General features: G+C 47.3%; 1 protein-coding gene across 2 annotated transcripts in view; it reads left to right on the forward strand.

Moving 5' to 3' along the window:
• The window catches only part of grin2db (glutamate receptor, ionotropic, N-methyl D-aspartate 2D, b), a 73,200-nt gene extending 59,298 nt beyond the window's left edge, over nucleotides 1–13,902 (forward strand). Inside the window, exons 15-16 of one of the 2 annotated variants that reach the window (XM_088306608.1) lie at nucleotides 1,195–1,430; nucleotides 1,995–13,902. In XM_088306608.1, the coding sequence (XP_088162734.1) occupies nucleotides 1,195–1,430; nucleotides 1,995–5,180 (3,422 nt within the window). In that variant the 3' untranslated portion in view covers nucleotides 5,181–13,902. The remainder of the gene's footprint in view (nucleotides 1–1,194; nucleotides 1,431–1,994) is intronic. The other variant, XM_088306609.1, reaches the window with a different exon arrangement.
• The last annotated feature ends 285 nt before the right edge of the window (nucleotides 13,903–14,187 follow it).

Consider the following 14,187-nt stretch of genomic DNA (forward strand, 5'->3'; position numbering starts at 1 on the left):
TGCCGTGCTAATGATGTTCTACGGGAGCCGCGTTTCCCACGTCACTCAGATGACTGAGCCCTGCTTCATGTGAGCCACGCAAGCAAAGATAATGATGGCACCATTGGAAAGCTTTTCACAGGCCAGTGTCGTGTTCAAAGCGGCAGCATGACTCGCCCATTTGACTTGGAATTGTGCGAGGGGCCTCTAATGTGCAACAAACTGCAACCTTCGCACCGTTTTTTTTTTTCTTTTCTTTTTTTTTTCCGCAGTGCCACTGCCATTAGTGTTACAGAAAGCTCTCATTACGAGCTATGTTGGTCAGAACGCCTCTTTGTTTCCATCATGAATCATACGCTACATCTTGTGGCGAGCCATCGCTATGGTTACACCGGCAACCCTGGCAGCCAATCATAGGTTGGCAGTGCGGTTAAGATTTGTTAGGTCGCTGAGCTCATTAATGAAAATTTCATGTTTGAGGTAAAGCGGGTCCTGCTTGATTGCTGGCAGGTTATCCGATGGAAATCTCGGATTCCTCCGAGCTTAGCACCTTGATGGCGATTCTGACCGTCCCGCCGTCACAATTAAATGATTATGATCTTCCCCTTCTGCCTGTTTCTGTCAGTCCCTATCTGCTCTTCCTTTGCGATCACCCTCCTCCTCACGCAGTCATCGCCTTCAGGCTGGTGGAGTGTTCCTGCTGTTTGTCATTACGACACAATCTCAGCCTCTCGTCCTCCATTTCTGTTTGTCTCATTTCGCCTGATGCGCGAGTGGACCGAGAAAGAACGCATGCTCACTCGCCACCTTAATAAACATTCTTTCCGACGCTCTCATTACACCTTCGCCTTCCATCCCATCCTTGTTTCGCCGTTCCAACCATCACCGCGGGGGCCCCTTTCCCTCCCTTTCTCAACGTCTCTTCATTTACTCTTGCTTACCATGTTGAGATTAGGTTGTCGGTGTCATTTAACTTCCTGAGCCGCTTCATTGTTTCGGAGTCTCTCTGAGTGACCTTCCCTCTTTGTGTGCTTTTTGGAGGTGCCTTGTTTTCTATTATTGACCCTTGACCTCATGAGGCCTGGAACTAAAAAGACAGCACCGCTTAGTGACAACGCTTTTGTCTCTCTCTGTTTGTTTATCTCAACCGCAACTATTTGGCCTTCTCAATCTTCATCCCCCCCCCCCCCCCTCCCACTTTTGTGTCCTTTGCAGATGAAATTGAAATGCTGGAGCGCCTTTGGCTGTCAGGTATCTGCCATAATGACAAAATTGAGGTGATGAGCAGTAAGCTAGATATTGACAACATGGCTGGGGTCTTCTACATGCTTCTGGTGGCTATGGGCCTCAGCCTACTGGTGTTTGCCTGGGAGCACTTGGTCTACTGGAAGTTGCGCCATTGTATGGCCACCAGCTCAGGCAAACTGGATTTCCTCCTAGCCATCAGCAGGGTAAGATCTTTTACATGTATGTTGAGTTTTTGCACGCTAGCAATGATCGTCCGTTTCTGAATCCAGACAATAAATTATTGTCGCCCTAAAATTATGGCTCAATGTCAGGACACCAAATACAGTGTCGAGCAAAAATATTTCTGTATCTGTAACAGAGTGCGAGCGTTTGAAAGTGTGAGGTCTGGGGGTCAATTCAATTCCACTCAGTCAATTGAAGAGATTAATTGAAATTCAATTCTGCTCTCAGCCTCGATATCCTGTTCCTTTGACAGTGACCTTGACGGAGCAATCTCACACCATATGCTTGTGATTATATCAGCAGAGATAATATTTCCTCACCAAGTTGTTATTAGTGTCGTTTATGTGATTACATGAATGATCGTTAATCAACAACCAAACAGAAAAATGGCAGCAGTGGCTTATCTAATAGCAATATAACTATCTTCTAAAATCCGTTTTTGTGGGTGTCTGTCGATCAGGCTCATCTGGTAATATGTATGTCATGCTACAAATTGAATTTGGATTTTGTGAGTGTATCTCATATTTTTATTCTCTTCTCCTCAGGGCATGTATAGCTGCTGTAGCTTTGAAGATGAAACAGCACCAGGGGGTGCTAAATCATTGACTTCTCATCACCATACAGCGATGATACCCGTCCCGTCCCAACCACACGTTATCTCAACATCAATGACCAGCCCGGCTATTGCGATAGCGCAGCAGCAGCAACCACCACAGCAGCAAGCGCAGTCGGTCTACAAGACGCCTCTACCAGGCTCTCCTCCCACCGTGGTGCATTCAGGAACAGCAGTGGGTCCTTCCAGCACCCCCATTGCTGGTGCACCCCTCCCTTGCTCCACCTTCCTGCCCCGGCCAGATCGCAGACTGGCTGTGGTGGATCGCTGGAGATTGCCCAAATCTGCAACAGCCACCAACCCTCGGGCTGTAAGGGGGGGCATTCCTGACATGGGACCCTTTGCTCAAAAAGTCCCAGCGAACTGGGCTTCATCTGCTGGAGGAGGAGGGGGACTTGATGGTTATAAGAGATATTATGGTCCCATTGACCCTGAGGGACTGGGGCCCTGCATGGAGCAGCAGGCAGGGTCCCAGACCCCCAAGACTATGCCAAGGGGCCACCCCCAGCCCCCTCCAGCCAGTGTGGCCTTCTATTCCGAGAAGGGCATGGACCATGGGGTAGGGAAGAGGGTGGGGGGTGGTGGCAGCGGAGGTCAGGGGAAAGTGGCTGTTAAACCTCTTGCAACACCAAGACTGCCTCCCAAGAGTCAAGCCCCTCTGCCTCCTACACCCCCACTGCCACACCCCTCTCCCCCTCTCCCCTCATCCTTTTGGAGAAGGCGAAGGCCCAAGAAGCCCAAAGAACCTGGAGGGCCACTCTACGAGAACATTATACCCCTGGGGCGGAGGGTAGAGGCACGAGATGGAGTGAGGGAGGGAGGAGGAAGGAGGGCACGCCCCCTTTCTCCCCCACTCTCACTTCCTGTGCCAGTACCCCTCAGCCCCTCTTACACCCCTCCCTCACCATCGGCATCCTTGCACTATACGTCAACATCTTCGTCGTCGACGACGTCGTCAACATCCACGTCCTCGTCGGCCTCATCTTCTCGCTCCACCTCCCCTACATACTCTTACAGCTCCTCCAGGAGCACACGGGACAGGGCCGGAGGACTCGATGAGGAGGAGGATGACGATGATGAGGAGCTGACTGAAGAATCCAGCCTGCTCCTTGGGAGGGGGCGAGAAAGGGAGCGCTCAATCATTCGGCCTCGTTCCTTGAGCCACGGGCGCTTGCCTCCACCTATCCCCCCCAGGAAACCACGCACACCCTGGGGCGACAGAGAACGTGAACGAGAGCGAGGGGGCAGCCAACTGTCTCAACTTCAAGAGTGGTGGGCGAGCTGGAGTGAGAGAGAAAAGAGTGGAGCTGGGGGAGAGGCTGAGAGGCTTAAACGTGAAAAGAAGAGAAGAAAAGAGAAAGAGAAGAAGAAAAAGAAAAAGAACAAAAAGAGAAAGAAAAGGGAAGAAAGGGAACGAGAACGTGAGCGAGAACGGAAAAGACGGAAGGTGAAAAAGAAGAAGAAAAAGGCACTCAAGACTAAGAAAAGAAAGAAATCTACTCGATCCGAGCCAGAAGACGGCGATATAGAGCCAGAGAGGGAAGGAGAAGTGGAAGGAGAGAGGGAAGCGGGAATACAGGACTACTCTTCCTTTTCTGCTCAGTATCGGAATACGTTTGGAGAGAAGCGGCGAGATTCGTGGGAAGGAGAGCGGGAGAGAGCGGCGAGAGATGGAGGAGAGGAGGGCAATGACAGGGAAGGGGAGGACAGTGGGAGAAGTCGAGAAAGGCATTCCAAATCATCACATCCTCATTCCAGACACCGCACCCCCAGTAAGCGCTACCCCAACCTGAACAAACTCCCCGCATCCGTCAAATTTTGGGTGAATGGAAGGGGGGATGACTCAAATACTCCGCCCACATCCCTGCACCCCTTCCTCCCATCCAGCAAGCGACGAAGAAGTGGAGGTATAGATAGAGTTGAGAGTGGTAGGGGAGGAGAGAGGCGTCCTTTGTTGATGCCTTATGAAAAGGACAAAGCGCAGACCAGGGAGGGGCTTTCCTTACATGAGTGGGACTCCGATGATGACGATGACGACGATGATGATGATGAGGAAGAGGAGGTTAGGGAAAGAGTTCGGGAACGGGCGGGCGAGAGGGGGAGGAGGGCAGGTCGGGGAGCAGTGTCTGAAACAGAAAGGGATCGGATAGAGAGAAGGGCAGAGGATAGTTACTCAGATGAAGGCTCGTCAGGGGAGTTTGGACGGTTTGAAAGGTACTGGGAGGGAGGTGGGGGGAACAGCTCCGGGATAGGGGGAATAGGAGGCGGAGGGTGGTTCTTTGGGACGTACCCCTCGAGAGAGAGAGGAGGCAGTATCAACAGTCGGGATGATTCGTTGCTTGGAACGAGGGCGGAGGGATGGATTGCCACTGATTTTTGGAGTTCGGGGACAGGTGTAGGTTGGGAATCAGGGGGAGGGAGTGGGGGATTGGGGTCACAGTGGCCACCGCCCCCCTCAGCGTTCCCTCCGCCAAGGAGATACTGGTCTATGGACAAGATCCCTGTTAAGGGAGAGAAAAAGTGGAAGTCCGGAGGTAGGAAAAGTAAGAGGCAAGCAAGGGACAGAGGGGAGGAAGCTCGACGGGCCACCATGTGTTCTTGTAGCCTTTACCCGCATCCGCATCCCTACCCACATCCACACAGCCGCTCACACGCCTCCTATTCCAAAAGGCGACCCACCTCACTATCGCATAGCCAGGAAGAGCTTCTCCCCCACTGCCACAGTTTCAGCGGGGGCTCTCGGCCCAAACCTCTTCCTCCAAAATCAGATTCCGGTCAGGCCAAATCAGGCAGCCAATCGAACCTCAGCACACAGCCAGCTGACCTTGCACCTCAACCTCCACCGTCACCACCTCAGCAGCCATCTCTGTCTCCCACTACCCTCCCAATGCCTATCCCGCCGCCGCCCTCCTCATCCTCGGTCTCACCTCCAACAGGGGTGGGGATGGCTGGCCCGAGCCAGATTCAGGCTTCAGCCAGTGCCAAACTCCAGTACCAGAGACTCCGTTCTGTGCCACAGCCACGAAGGTTCTACTCACCTCACCTGCCACTTAAAGCCAAGAGTCTGTGCTCGCGCCGAGGGTCAGCTCACTTCTCCAGTCTGGAGAGTGAGGTATGACAGGGGGAGAGGAGAGAGGGAGACGTAGCAGCGAGCACTTCTGTCATACAGCACCATGGTGCCATGGTAGTTGGATCCAGAGACATGGCTGCCTTGGTCACCGTCGGTAATCAGTTGGCGGCCATCACAAACGTGGACAGTTGTCCCGATGCTGTCATTGCTCTGCATGAGAGCAACGCCGCCGCCGCCCGCTCCCTTGTACACGTTCTCGTAAGGGCAACGGTGAGACGCCACACCAGGTTAAGCTACACCCCCTCGGATGGTTCCCGTGACCACGAGAGTGAAGTCGAGGCCGCATCGCTGGGGACGACCGCTCCGGAACTTCTCATTCGCTCAGAGTTGAGCTTTGTGATGTCATCCTCGGTTCTTCTCCCCTCACCGGGTCACAGCTACGGATAAGTTGAAGTCTCCAACCCGTGAGTAATGATGTCATATTTGTACACACGTGCACGGGCGCACACACGCTTGCACAATGTGTCGTATGCTCGAAACGTCTCCCTCCCTCTGGCTTTGAGAACAGTTTGGCGGGTTCAAAGGGACACGCGACTCTCCCTTCTGGCATTTTTTTTTTTTTTTCAACAAAGAATGGTGGACTGCTTCAAGAAGGTGAAAAGATGGGCCCCTCTTCTTTGCTTTTGTAAATCGGGTCGAAAAGCAATTCAGTCGCCTCCGTCATGCACTCTGTGAGCCTGATCACTTTTCGCTAAGTCGAGAGGACAATGCTTCTTATGTACTCTTTGACTTTGCAACACCATCAGACCCATCTAGCTCTACCCCTAACCACCACCTCCTCCATGTGATGTCACCTTTTATTAGAAACCAGTCGGTCTGTACAGGATCCATTCCTCCGTGTCGGAGTTTTGGCTCCAACCAGAACTGGAACACACAGTATGAGAGTATTTCAACAAAATAATATTTAAAAGGGAACGAAGAAGAACAACAAAAAAAAAGACATGTAGCATCTTTATTTATTATTTTCTTTCTTTCCACCGTCTCTAATCTACAACCTTGTTTTATGTTATGAATATATTTCTCTCACTTGGTTAGTATCTGGAGAAAGAGGAGGCTGGATGTGGCTCGTGTTGGAATTGTTGTGCCAAATACCCCCCCCCCACTAAAGCTTTTAAGTGAGATTAGTTTTCACACCATTTCTTCTCACCGTGAGAGTGCGACGTTATTTTTTCCCCCATCCTATAATCGGATCAAGGGGATGATTGGTGCAGTATTTGTAATTGGCACTAGATGGCTGCATAATATTCAAGTAAGCTTTGGAGACAATTGTGGAATTATGGTGTGTTTAATATCTGGATTTGCATAATGGACAGCTGGAGGTGTGCCGCTGCTTATTGTTTTTTTACAAAAGTGGTCATTGGCGAGATGAAAAACAGCAAAAAAGCTCTCCTTACATATTTAGACGGATTTTGAAGAGGGTTCGCATTAAGCACAATTATTTATTAGATTTTTTTCAGTGCAACAGTTGTAACTACAGAATTCCGCAGCTCATGTAATTTGCTGGCATGTTGAGAAGACTCACCTGTCATCATTGAGGCCAATTTATAATGACTGAGATCCCAATTTTAACGTACGGATTCTGTGTTTTGATTTCAGCTTCTGTTTGGGAAATGAGGCTGAAACGATATACTGTGAACGGTTTGAGGCACACATTTCGTCACCGAGTACAGTCAGTAATAACGGACTACGGTTGCGTAAAACTGTACCGACTGAGCAATATTCCCGCCTTCAATGTGACAAGGATGCCGCAACATCGGATTTCAAATGGAATATTTTTATCGGCCGCGCTCAGACATTCCGAGTGTACGATTTGCTTCCGATGGGTCTCGTCCCATTTTGCTCGGGTGCGATTTTTCCTTTTTTTTTTTTTTTTTGTAACCACACAGAGGCGACGGCGCGTGGCCCCGACTGAGCAGCGCAACCTCGGAAAGGCTTTGCGTCTCACCGTTTTCTTTTGCGAGCCGCTCCAGAAGCCATCCACTGTGTAAACGGCGCCGGTGTCGCCGGCATTGCAGTTGACAGATTCCATTTTCATCATGTTTGCCTAATCTCTCACACTAAGACCAGCCACAGCCCAGCTCTTCTTCTACTGTAGTTGAATGTAGCTTTGTCACGATGTAGCAAAAGGAAAATCGACTTTTAGACTTTGTAGCTTTTATGGATGCTGTTGATAATGGCTACGGGAGGGTGGGGGTTGACTTGCCGTACGAGGGACTGTGCGTTATATTTGTGCATGTTGTCACAGATCGAAGGCTTAGTCGACCTTCTCACTTCTTTTCTCTTTCACTGAGGGCAAACTATCTTTTATGTGCACATGGATTGCTTTTTTTTTTTTCTACGCCTGCGTAGGGCAATTTAAAAAAAAAAAGAAAAAAAGTTAACCTGTCACCGTGCATTTCCATTCTCACCCTTTAAAAAGCCCCGCCCCCTCTCTACCCCCAGCCCCGAATCAGTGCATGTTGAACTGAATTAAATCTCAAAGATTGGTGGTGGGTGAGTTGTGTTGTTCGATTGGGAGCAAAGGAAGGCGCCTTTTTTTGTTTCGACGTGGCAATGCTTTACGCTTCATCCCAACATTGGTAACCACAGCAACGTCATTTTCAAACAACCGACAGGGCTTAAACCTGCTATGACTTTGAGCGGTGTTGATTTCAATTGAGGCGCTAATTCTTAAGTCTGTGACTGCATGAACAGAAGTGTCTCTTAAAATATTTTGCTTTTTTTTTTTTTTTTTTTTTTTTACGCTGAGGAAAAAAAAAAGGAATATATTAAAATATACTGTTTTTGAGAATGTACCATGTTATACTGTGATTTAACTTGAGATATTTTAATGTATTCAGATCATTTGAATTCTTTTTAAGAAATATATATGTACAAATAAATATATACATATATATATATATATATACATACACAGGTATATATATTAGTTAAGTTTGGTATATTTGGAGGAAGTGTTAGATGAAATAGTTTTAAATGTTTTAGCTTTGTAGCAAAACTAGAACCTGAAATCATTTTTGAATTTTGATTCCTCCTATATGACTGTGAAGACATTAGTGCCTGTGACAAAAAAGACAAGTAAAAGTCTAAACTCGCTATTCATCTGTATCTACCACAGCTATTGCTCTGTCACTCCTCTCGTACTACCTAGAATTACTTTCTGACACTTGATGCTCCAACACACACACACGGATCACGATGTTCCTTGGCACAGTCTGCGGTCTCTTTTGCTTGTCTCGCCTCCTGTTTTATTAGCAAGCCATGCACATTCTCCACTCGTTTGGGTTTTCCGGCAGAAAGTGAGCGCATCTCGTTTTGTTTACGCAGCCCATCAGCTGACACTAGCAACTTGCCTTTTCTGATCCCCTCCATCTCTCACTTTAGCAAAAACAGAGACCAGTAGAAACTGTGTTCTTGCTCCTTCTGACTGATTGTTGATGATGATCAATTCATCGCTATTACGGAATAACCTTTGAATATTGTTCCGATTAATGATGCGACTGAAGTGTGTATCCGACGACCGCGTCACTGTAGCGAGTCTGGGCTGTAACCACACCACCAGCGAGCGGACGAGGCCACAGTTGCTATGGTGTTGCCATGGCATTTTCATGGTGTTGCCATGGCGTCCTCTGCACCGCCACCACCTGGTGCCTGCTGGGTAATATAGCATCAAGTCCTTTACTCCCCCCCCCGATCAAAGATCCGCTGTGCTCTGCTCGGACGGGAGGTGAAAAGAAAAGTAAAATCTCACAAGCTCGCGCCGTCTCGGCTGATCTGATCTGGACTGGACTGGTGGCGATGATAAATGTTTCTATCGTTCTCATCTTTGAGTCCTCACATGTTTGGTGTGTTTCATGTCATGCTTACCCGGTTAGCGTGTATCTGACGTGGAGTGTTTGAGGCATATATTGCATGCGCTCCAATCTTGTGTAAAAGCCTTCTACAGCGTGCTTCTGTCGTTTATGTTCGCTCTCCGTCGCTGTGTGAAATGCATACAAACGCTTTGTTGCCCCCAGCATGCATATTTAACACACAATGCAGACCGCACTCAGCCAATGATCCGAGCCGCCGTCCAAAGCGTCACCTCGAGCGGTCTGATCACGCCGCACACGTGGCTTTTGTAATTTAGGAGGCAATAAACCCGCACCCCAGTCAGCCGAGACGATGTCGATGTCTTTGTGTATTTGCTTTGGAGATTTCCCGTCTCCCGAGGATGAACGACATCTGTTCTGCTTGTTTTGTGCTGTCTGTCGCTTGTGTTTGCAGTCTGCTCGGCTTCGCGCCGTCCCGCCTGTCACCATCAGTCACTTTCTGCTTAGGCACGTCCTCTTCAATTTGGATTCCTTTACTGACTCGCTCCTCTTTTGATTCAGCCCGTCGTCCTAATTTGCGGTGATTTATCCGATTTACCGTCGTTTGCGCAGTCCAGTCCAGCCTAGCACATTCGGCTTGTCAACTGCCCGACTTTGAAAGCGATACTTGACGCAGCCCTCGCTGCCTCATTCACTCTCTTTTGGCCCGTGACCTGGGAAGCGATACGAGTGGTGCTCCGGAATTCAAACAGGGTCCTCATTGGCTGAACCGGCCGTGAATTATATCAAGGAAATAATAGGAGTGCCACTGGTAGCGCTCAGCAGGCCGAGGGTGTTCCATCTTTCGCCATCCAGAGTTTCTCTTTACCCACAGAAACCAGCGTGTGTGTATGTGTTTTCAGCAATGTACAAAGTTTTGCTCTAGTAACCTCTCTCACACTAAAGCCCTACTCACGGGTTGCTAAGGCAGGTTTCTAGTAGATTGATGATGTTGCTCCTAGCCCAGACTGGTCTGGTCTGTGCCCTAATTCCAATGTGTTAGTTTCTTTGACATTGTCTTTCCGGGGTGGGGCTGGAGGTTCAGTGCTGCACTTACTTCTTGAGAATTGCTTCATAAAATATGATTCTCTTTAATTATCACCTGTGGTGCTGTGTTTCCTTCTATTCGTGTGTCAAGAATGCAATTGGAAGCGCTGGAGTGAGCTTAAAGGGGATGTCAACCCCCTCCCCAAAATTCTTTGCAATGAAATGTTATTTGTGTTTTTACTAGTCAAGACACGGCTTTCTGATGAATATTGCGTTTGTGGAATATGAGTTAGGCAGCATAATCCACATGTTTATAGCCATCTCTGGTGGCTTCGCTTTCACATTTTGTCACTTTTGTCGACGGAAATTGTCATCACAGTTGCTCAGGTAACGACCAAGCCCGTCTCGCCTGTTTTCTGAAGCTTGGACATGATTGGTCATGTGCTGAGCCCTGAGCAACTGATGTCATTTTCCGTCGACAGCAAGTGGGAAAATGGCCGCCGATTTTACCGTTTAACTCATATTCCGCAAATGCAATATTAATCAAAATGCCGTGTTTCGACTAGTGGGGCTGCATAGAACATATTTTTAAGACATTTTTTGGGTTGACTTCCCCTTTAAGGAGTATTTTTTTGTGTGTGTGTTCTTGTGTGTGTGTGTGTGTGTCATTTCACTCACCTGGTGGGGTCCATTTTTTTTTTTTTTCACACTAAGACCAAATGTTGGATCCCACAGGCACAATCATAAAAATCAATAGCAAACATCAGGCTTGATGGGCTTGGTTTTTTTATTTATTTATTTTTTTTTTTGGGGCCTCTCATCTCCTGTCTGTCTTGCTTTGATTTGATGCCATCTGACCCAAAAATGGGCCACCACCGTCACCCTCAGATTCTTCAGCCAACATTGGTCCTGTGATCAACACGTGGCCTTTTGCTGATTCAACTTTAGCAACTGAGACAGCCAACTGTGAAACAACACCAAAAAACAAACAAAAAAAAACACCTGACACATGAACACCCACCGACACTTGACGGGCGCGGCTATTGTGCAATGCTCTACCCACCGCCCCCAATCTCGCGCTTCTGTGATCTGCTAATTACAAACGTTTTGTCACTATGATGGGCTAATTGCATTGTGATGCCTCTGACTGTACGCCCACTAATGACTTCACGCTCTAATAAGATTGAGTTGCAGACATTTAGATCACAGTGTCGCCAAATATTGATATGAGGTCAGCGCTACACATTTGCTCTCTCAGGGGTAATATAAGAGAGGGGGTTTGAAATTAAAGTCCCCGTACAGTGAAAAATAAATGTCTTCTAAATTTGACAAATAGTGTAGCTCACAGCCCAGCCAAAATTGAATGATTAAAAAAAAAAAAAAGTCAAGTATATAAAACTAGGCTTCGAAATAATAAATAATCAATCTCTCGGCTTTCAAACACAGTGGGAGTGTTGATTGTCAACTGTCAATCAAATATAACACTATGACCGCGAAAAATGAATGCTACTTCGTCGAGCATGTTCGACGTTTGAGATGCCAAACGATATCGACTTAAAACCTTTAATGGCTGGACTTTATCCCAAGGGGTGGTCGCGGGACTTTTCCAAGCTCTAACGAGGCACTCTAAAGTCGCCAGCGCGAAGCCTCCGTGAGGGTGCTTGCTGTCACGTCGGACTTATACAAAATAATACGCCGCTGCTATACATCATCTCATAGTTTTTCTTAGTCCTAGCACAATTTTTTTTTTGTTTAATGAATTGGAATCCCAAAAAGCATCTAGTTTAAAAAAAAAAAATCACACACAAATTACTACCAAAGTGGCAGTCAAGTATCAATTTTAGATCGGCTTCGCTAAATCGACTTTTTAAAGCGATTGAAAGTGATTCGTCAGTCATGCACACACATACAATTCATCGGGGAATAAACAAGGCTGTTCTCACTTTCATCATGTGTGCATTGCCGCAGGGTTCTACAACTCATCGGTTTGATCTTTCAGGTCGAAAAAAAAAAACCACCCAAGCATCCTTTCATCTGGTATTTCCCCCCCCCTTCTCTCGCTTCCTCTGTTTTCCACCCAAGCCCCACATGGCCACAAACACAAATGAGCAAAATGACCCAACACGCTGTTTATATGCCTGTTTGTTTTCTAGAGAGCGACAAAAAAGGTGAGTTGGATCAAAACTGTGTGCACGAACGTGTCAATGGATAGCAACATATGACTATTTGCATATTTGTAAAAGTGATGACGGTAGAGTAAAAAAAAACCAAACGTGTTTAAATGTATTACATTGACTATTAATTTGCTCCATTATATAGCAATTACTTAAATTTCATTTTCCTGTATATCCTACGTACTCATGCTAACTTTTTTCCCCCAAAAAAACCAATGGAATTAATACAAAGTGAAAAGTCAGCGAACATATGAACCTTTGCTGTCGACAGTATGCTCAACATCACGTCAAGCCAAGGACACATCGATAATGCATGCGCCATGTTTGCCTCGGCGTGTGTGTGAGCGAGACGTAATGGCGAGTCATCTAAATCCCTTTCTAAATGTCTTTACACAGTCACACATCCAGTGGGCCAGCCCGCCCTCCTCCCGACTAACCAAGCAAGACACGGTAGGTGACGATTTTTAAATTTGAGCGACTCTGCTGAAGGTTAAGGTTAATGCGAGGGTTGCAATTAGCAGTTTGTTAGCGCCGCTCACTGGGAAATTAATGAAATTCGATGTAATGTGCCGCCAGTGGACAGGAAGTCGATTGTGTGCGTCGCTGCTTAATGCCACCTGCCCCCCCCCCCTCCCCCCAAAAGAGAATTCATCCTCGAACACAGGAATGAAGATTAAAATATCCTCCGTCTTTACCTTGTTCTCCCATCGCCTCATTAGCCAATCAACTCGCTTCTTCGCCCGAACCTGCTGGCCTTCCGACGCCGAACGTTCCCTCGAGCTTAATTTCGTCCACCGCATCCTCTGCCCCCCCCCACCCCTCCTCATCCTCCTCCTCCCGCGGCGCCGAGAGCATTTCTGTCATGCACATCTGAGGATTTGACGTCCTATTAGCATTCTGGGCGTCGAAGCGTTTCAGCTCACACGCATTTTGTTTATGGGTTTTGGATATGACCCAAATCTCATTAAACACGGTTGGGGACATGATCTGCCAAAGACACATATTAATTTCTCTAAATATGATAAAGGGGGAAATCTGTTATGTAAATTGACTTGGGGTGTATTTTTCTGCCAAGGTTGCCTGCTAATGCTTCTTTTGCGGTGTACATTCGATTCTTAGATTCATTAAACCACATTTAAATGCGCAAAATCTGTTGTGTTTTGGGTGCCAATGGAGCAACTCTCTCTCCGATCATGATTAGGTGGAAAATCTCGACAAAGTTTAGGCACTCCAGACAAGAGGGTGACGCGGGAGAGGATTTTCACTCCGGTGCCATGCCACGGCGACAGAAAAAGTCTCAAAACAATCCTGTACTGCTCGGCAAATTAATTAAGTTGCGCTAACTAACCTCGTTAGCATAAATGTTGCAACTTCAATAACGTGTCCCTATTTGACATCATTGCACACTCATGCCCAGTCTCAAGCTTTGTCGAAATCATTTGTGTTGTTTTGCTTGAACGCAAACATCGCCTCCCTGCCCGAGAGAATAATGTTCCGCTTTCATTTAAGAGGAATGTGTCCTTGTCCTACAACGTCGCATGTTGTGATGGCAAAACTATTTGTTGTAGGAGTTTGATGAGCAACAAAAGCGCAATTATGCAGCGAGTGGTTGTTCACACTTAGTTGCTCGTGTTGACGGTTGCCAAATGTCTCCGCTGACCGTCAGGGAAGTTTGTTGTTATTTTTCCCAAAAAGAAAGCACAGAAGACCGTTCTCCTTTTGAGAAGCATCTCCGACAGAAAAGCGATGCAAGCAAAGCGCATCTCTGGAGTCGACGTGTTTCACCGGCAGATATGATTTTTTTATTTATTTATTTTTTTTATTCATTGAGCGCCACTTCTCCCTTCGATTCCACCAACAGGCAAGTCAATTTTGCTTCATTTCATCGGCACTGCTTGGGAGGGAGTCCTTGTTCGGTGATAATGGATGCGTGTAATTGGTGAAGTGCTGATTGCTTCACCCTCGGAAAAAAAAGGATTCCAT

This window comes from Idiotropiscis lumnitzeri, chromosome 10 (assembly GCF_059441095.1).
Source record: "Idiotropiscis lumnitzeri isolate Australia: NSW breed Sydney's pygmy pipehorse chromosome 10, RoL_Ilum_1.0, whole genome shotgun sequence".
Classification (NCBI taxonomy): Eukaryota; Metazoa; Chordata; class Actinopteri; order Syngnathiformes; family Syngnathidae; genus Idiotropiscis; species Idiotropiscis lumnitzeri.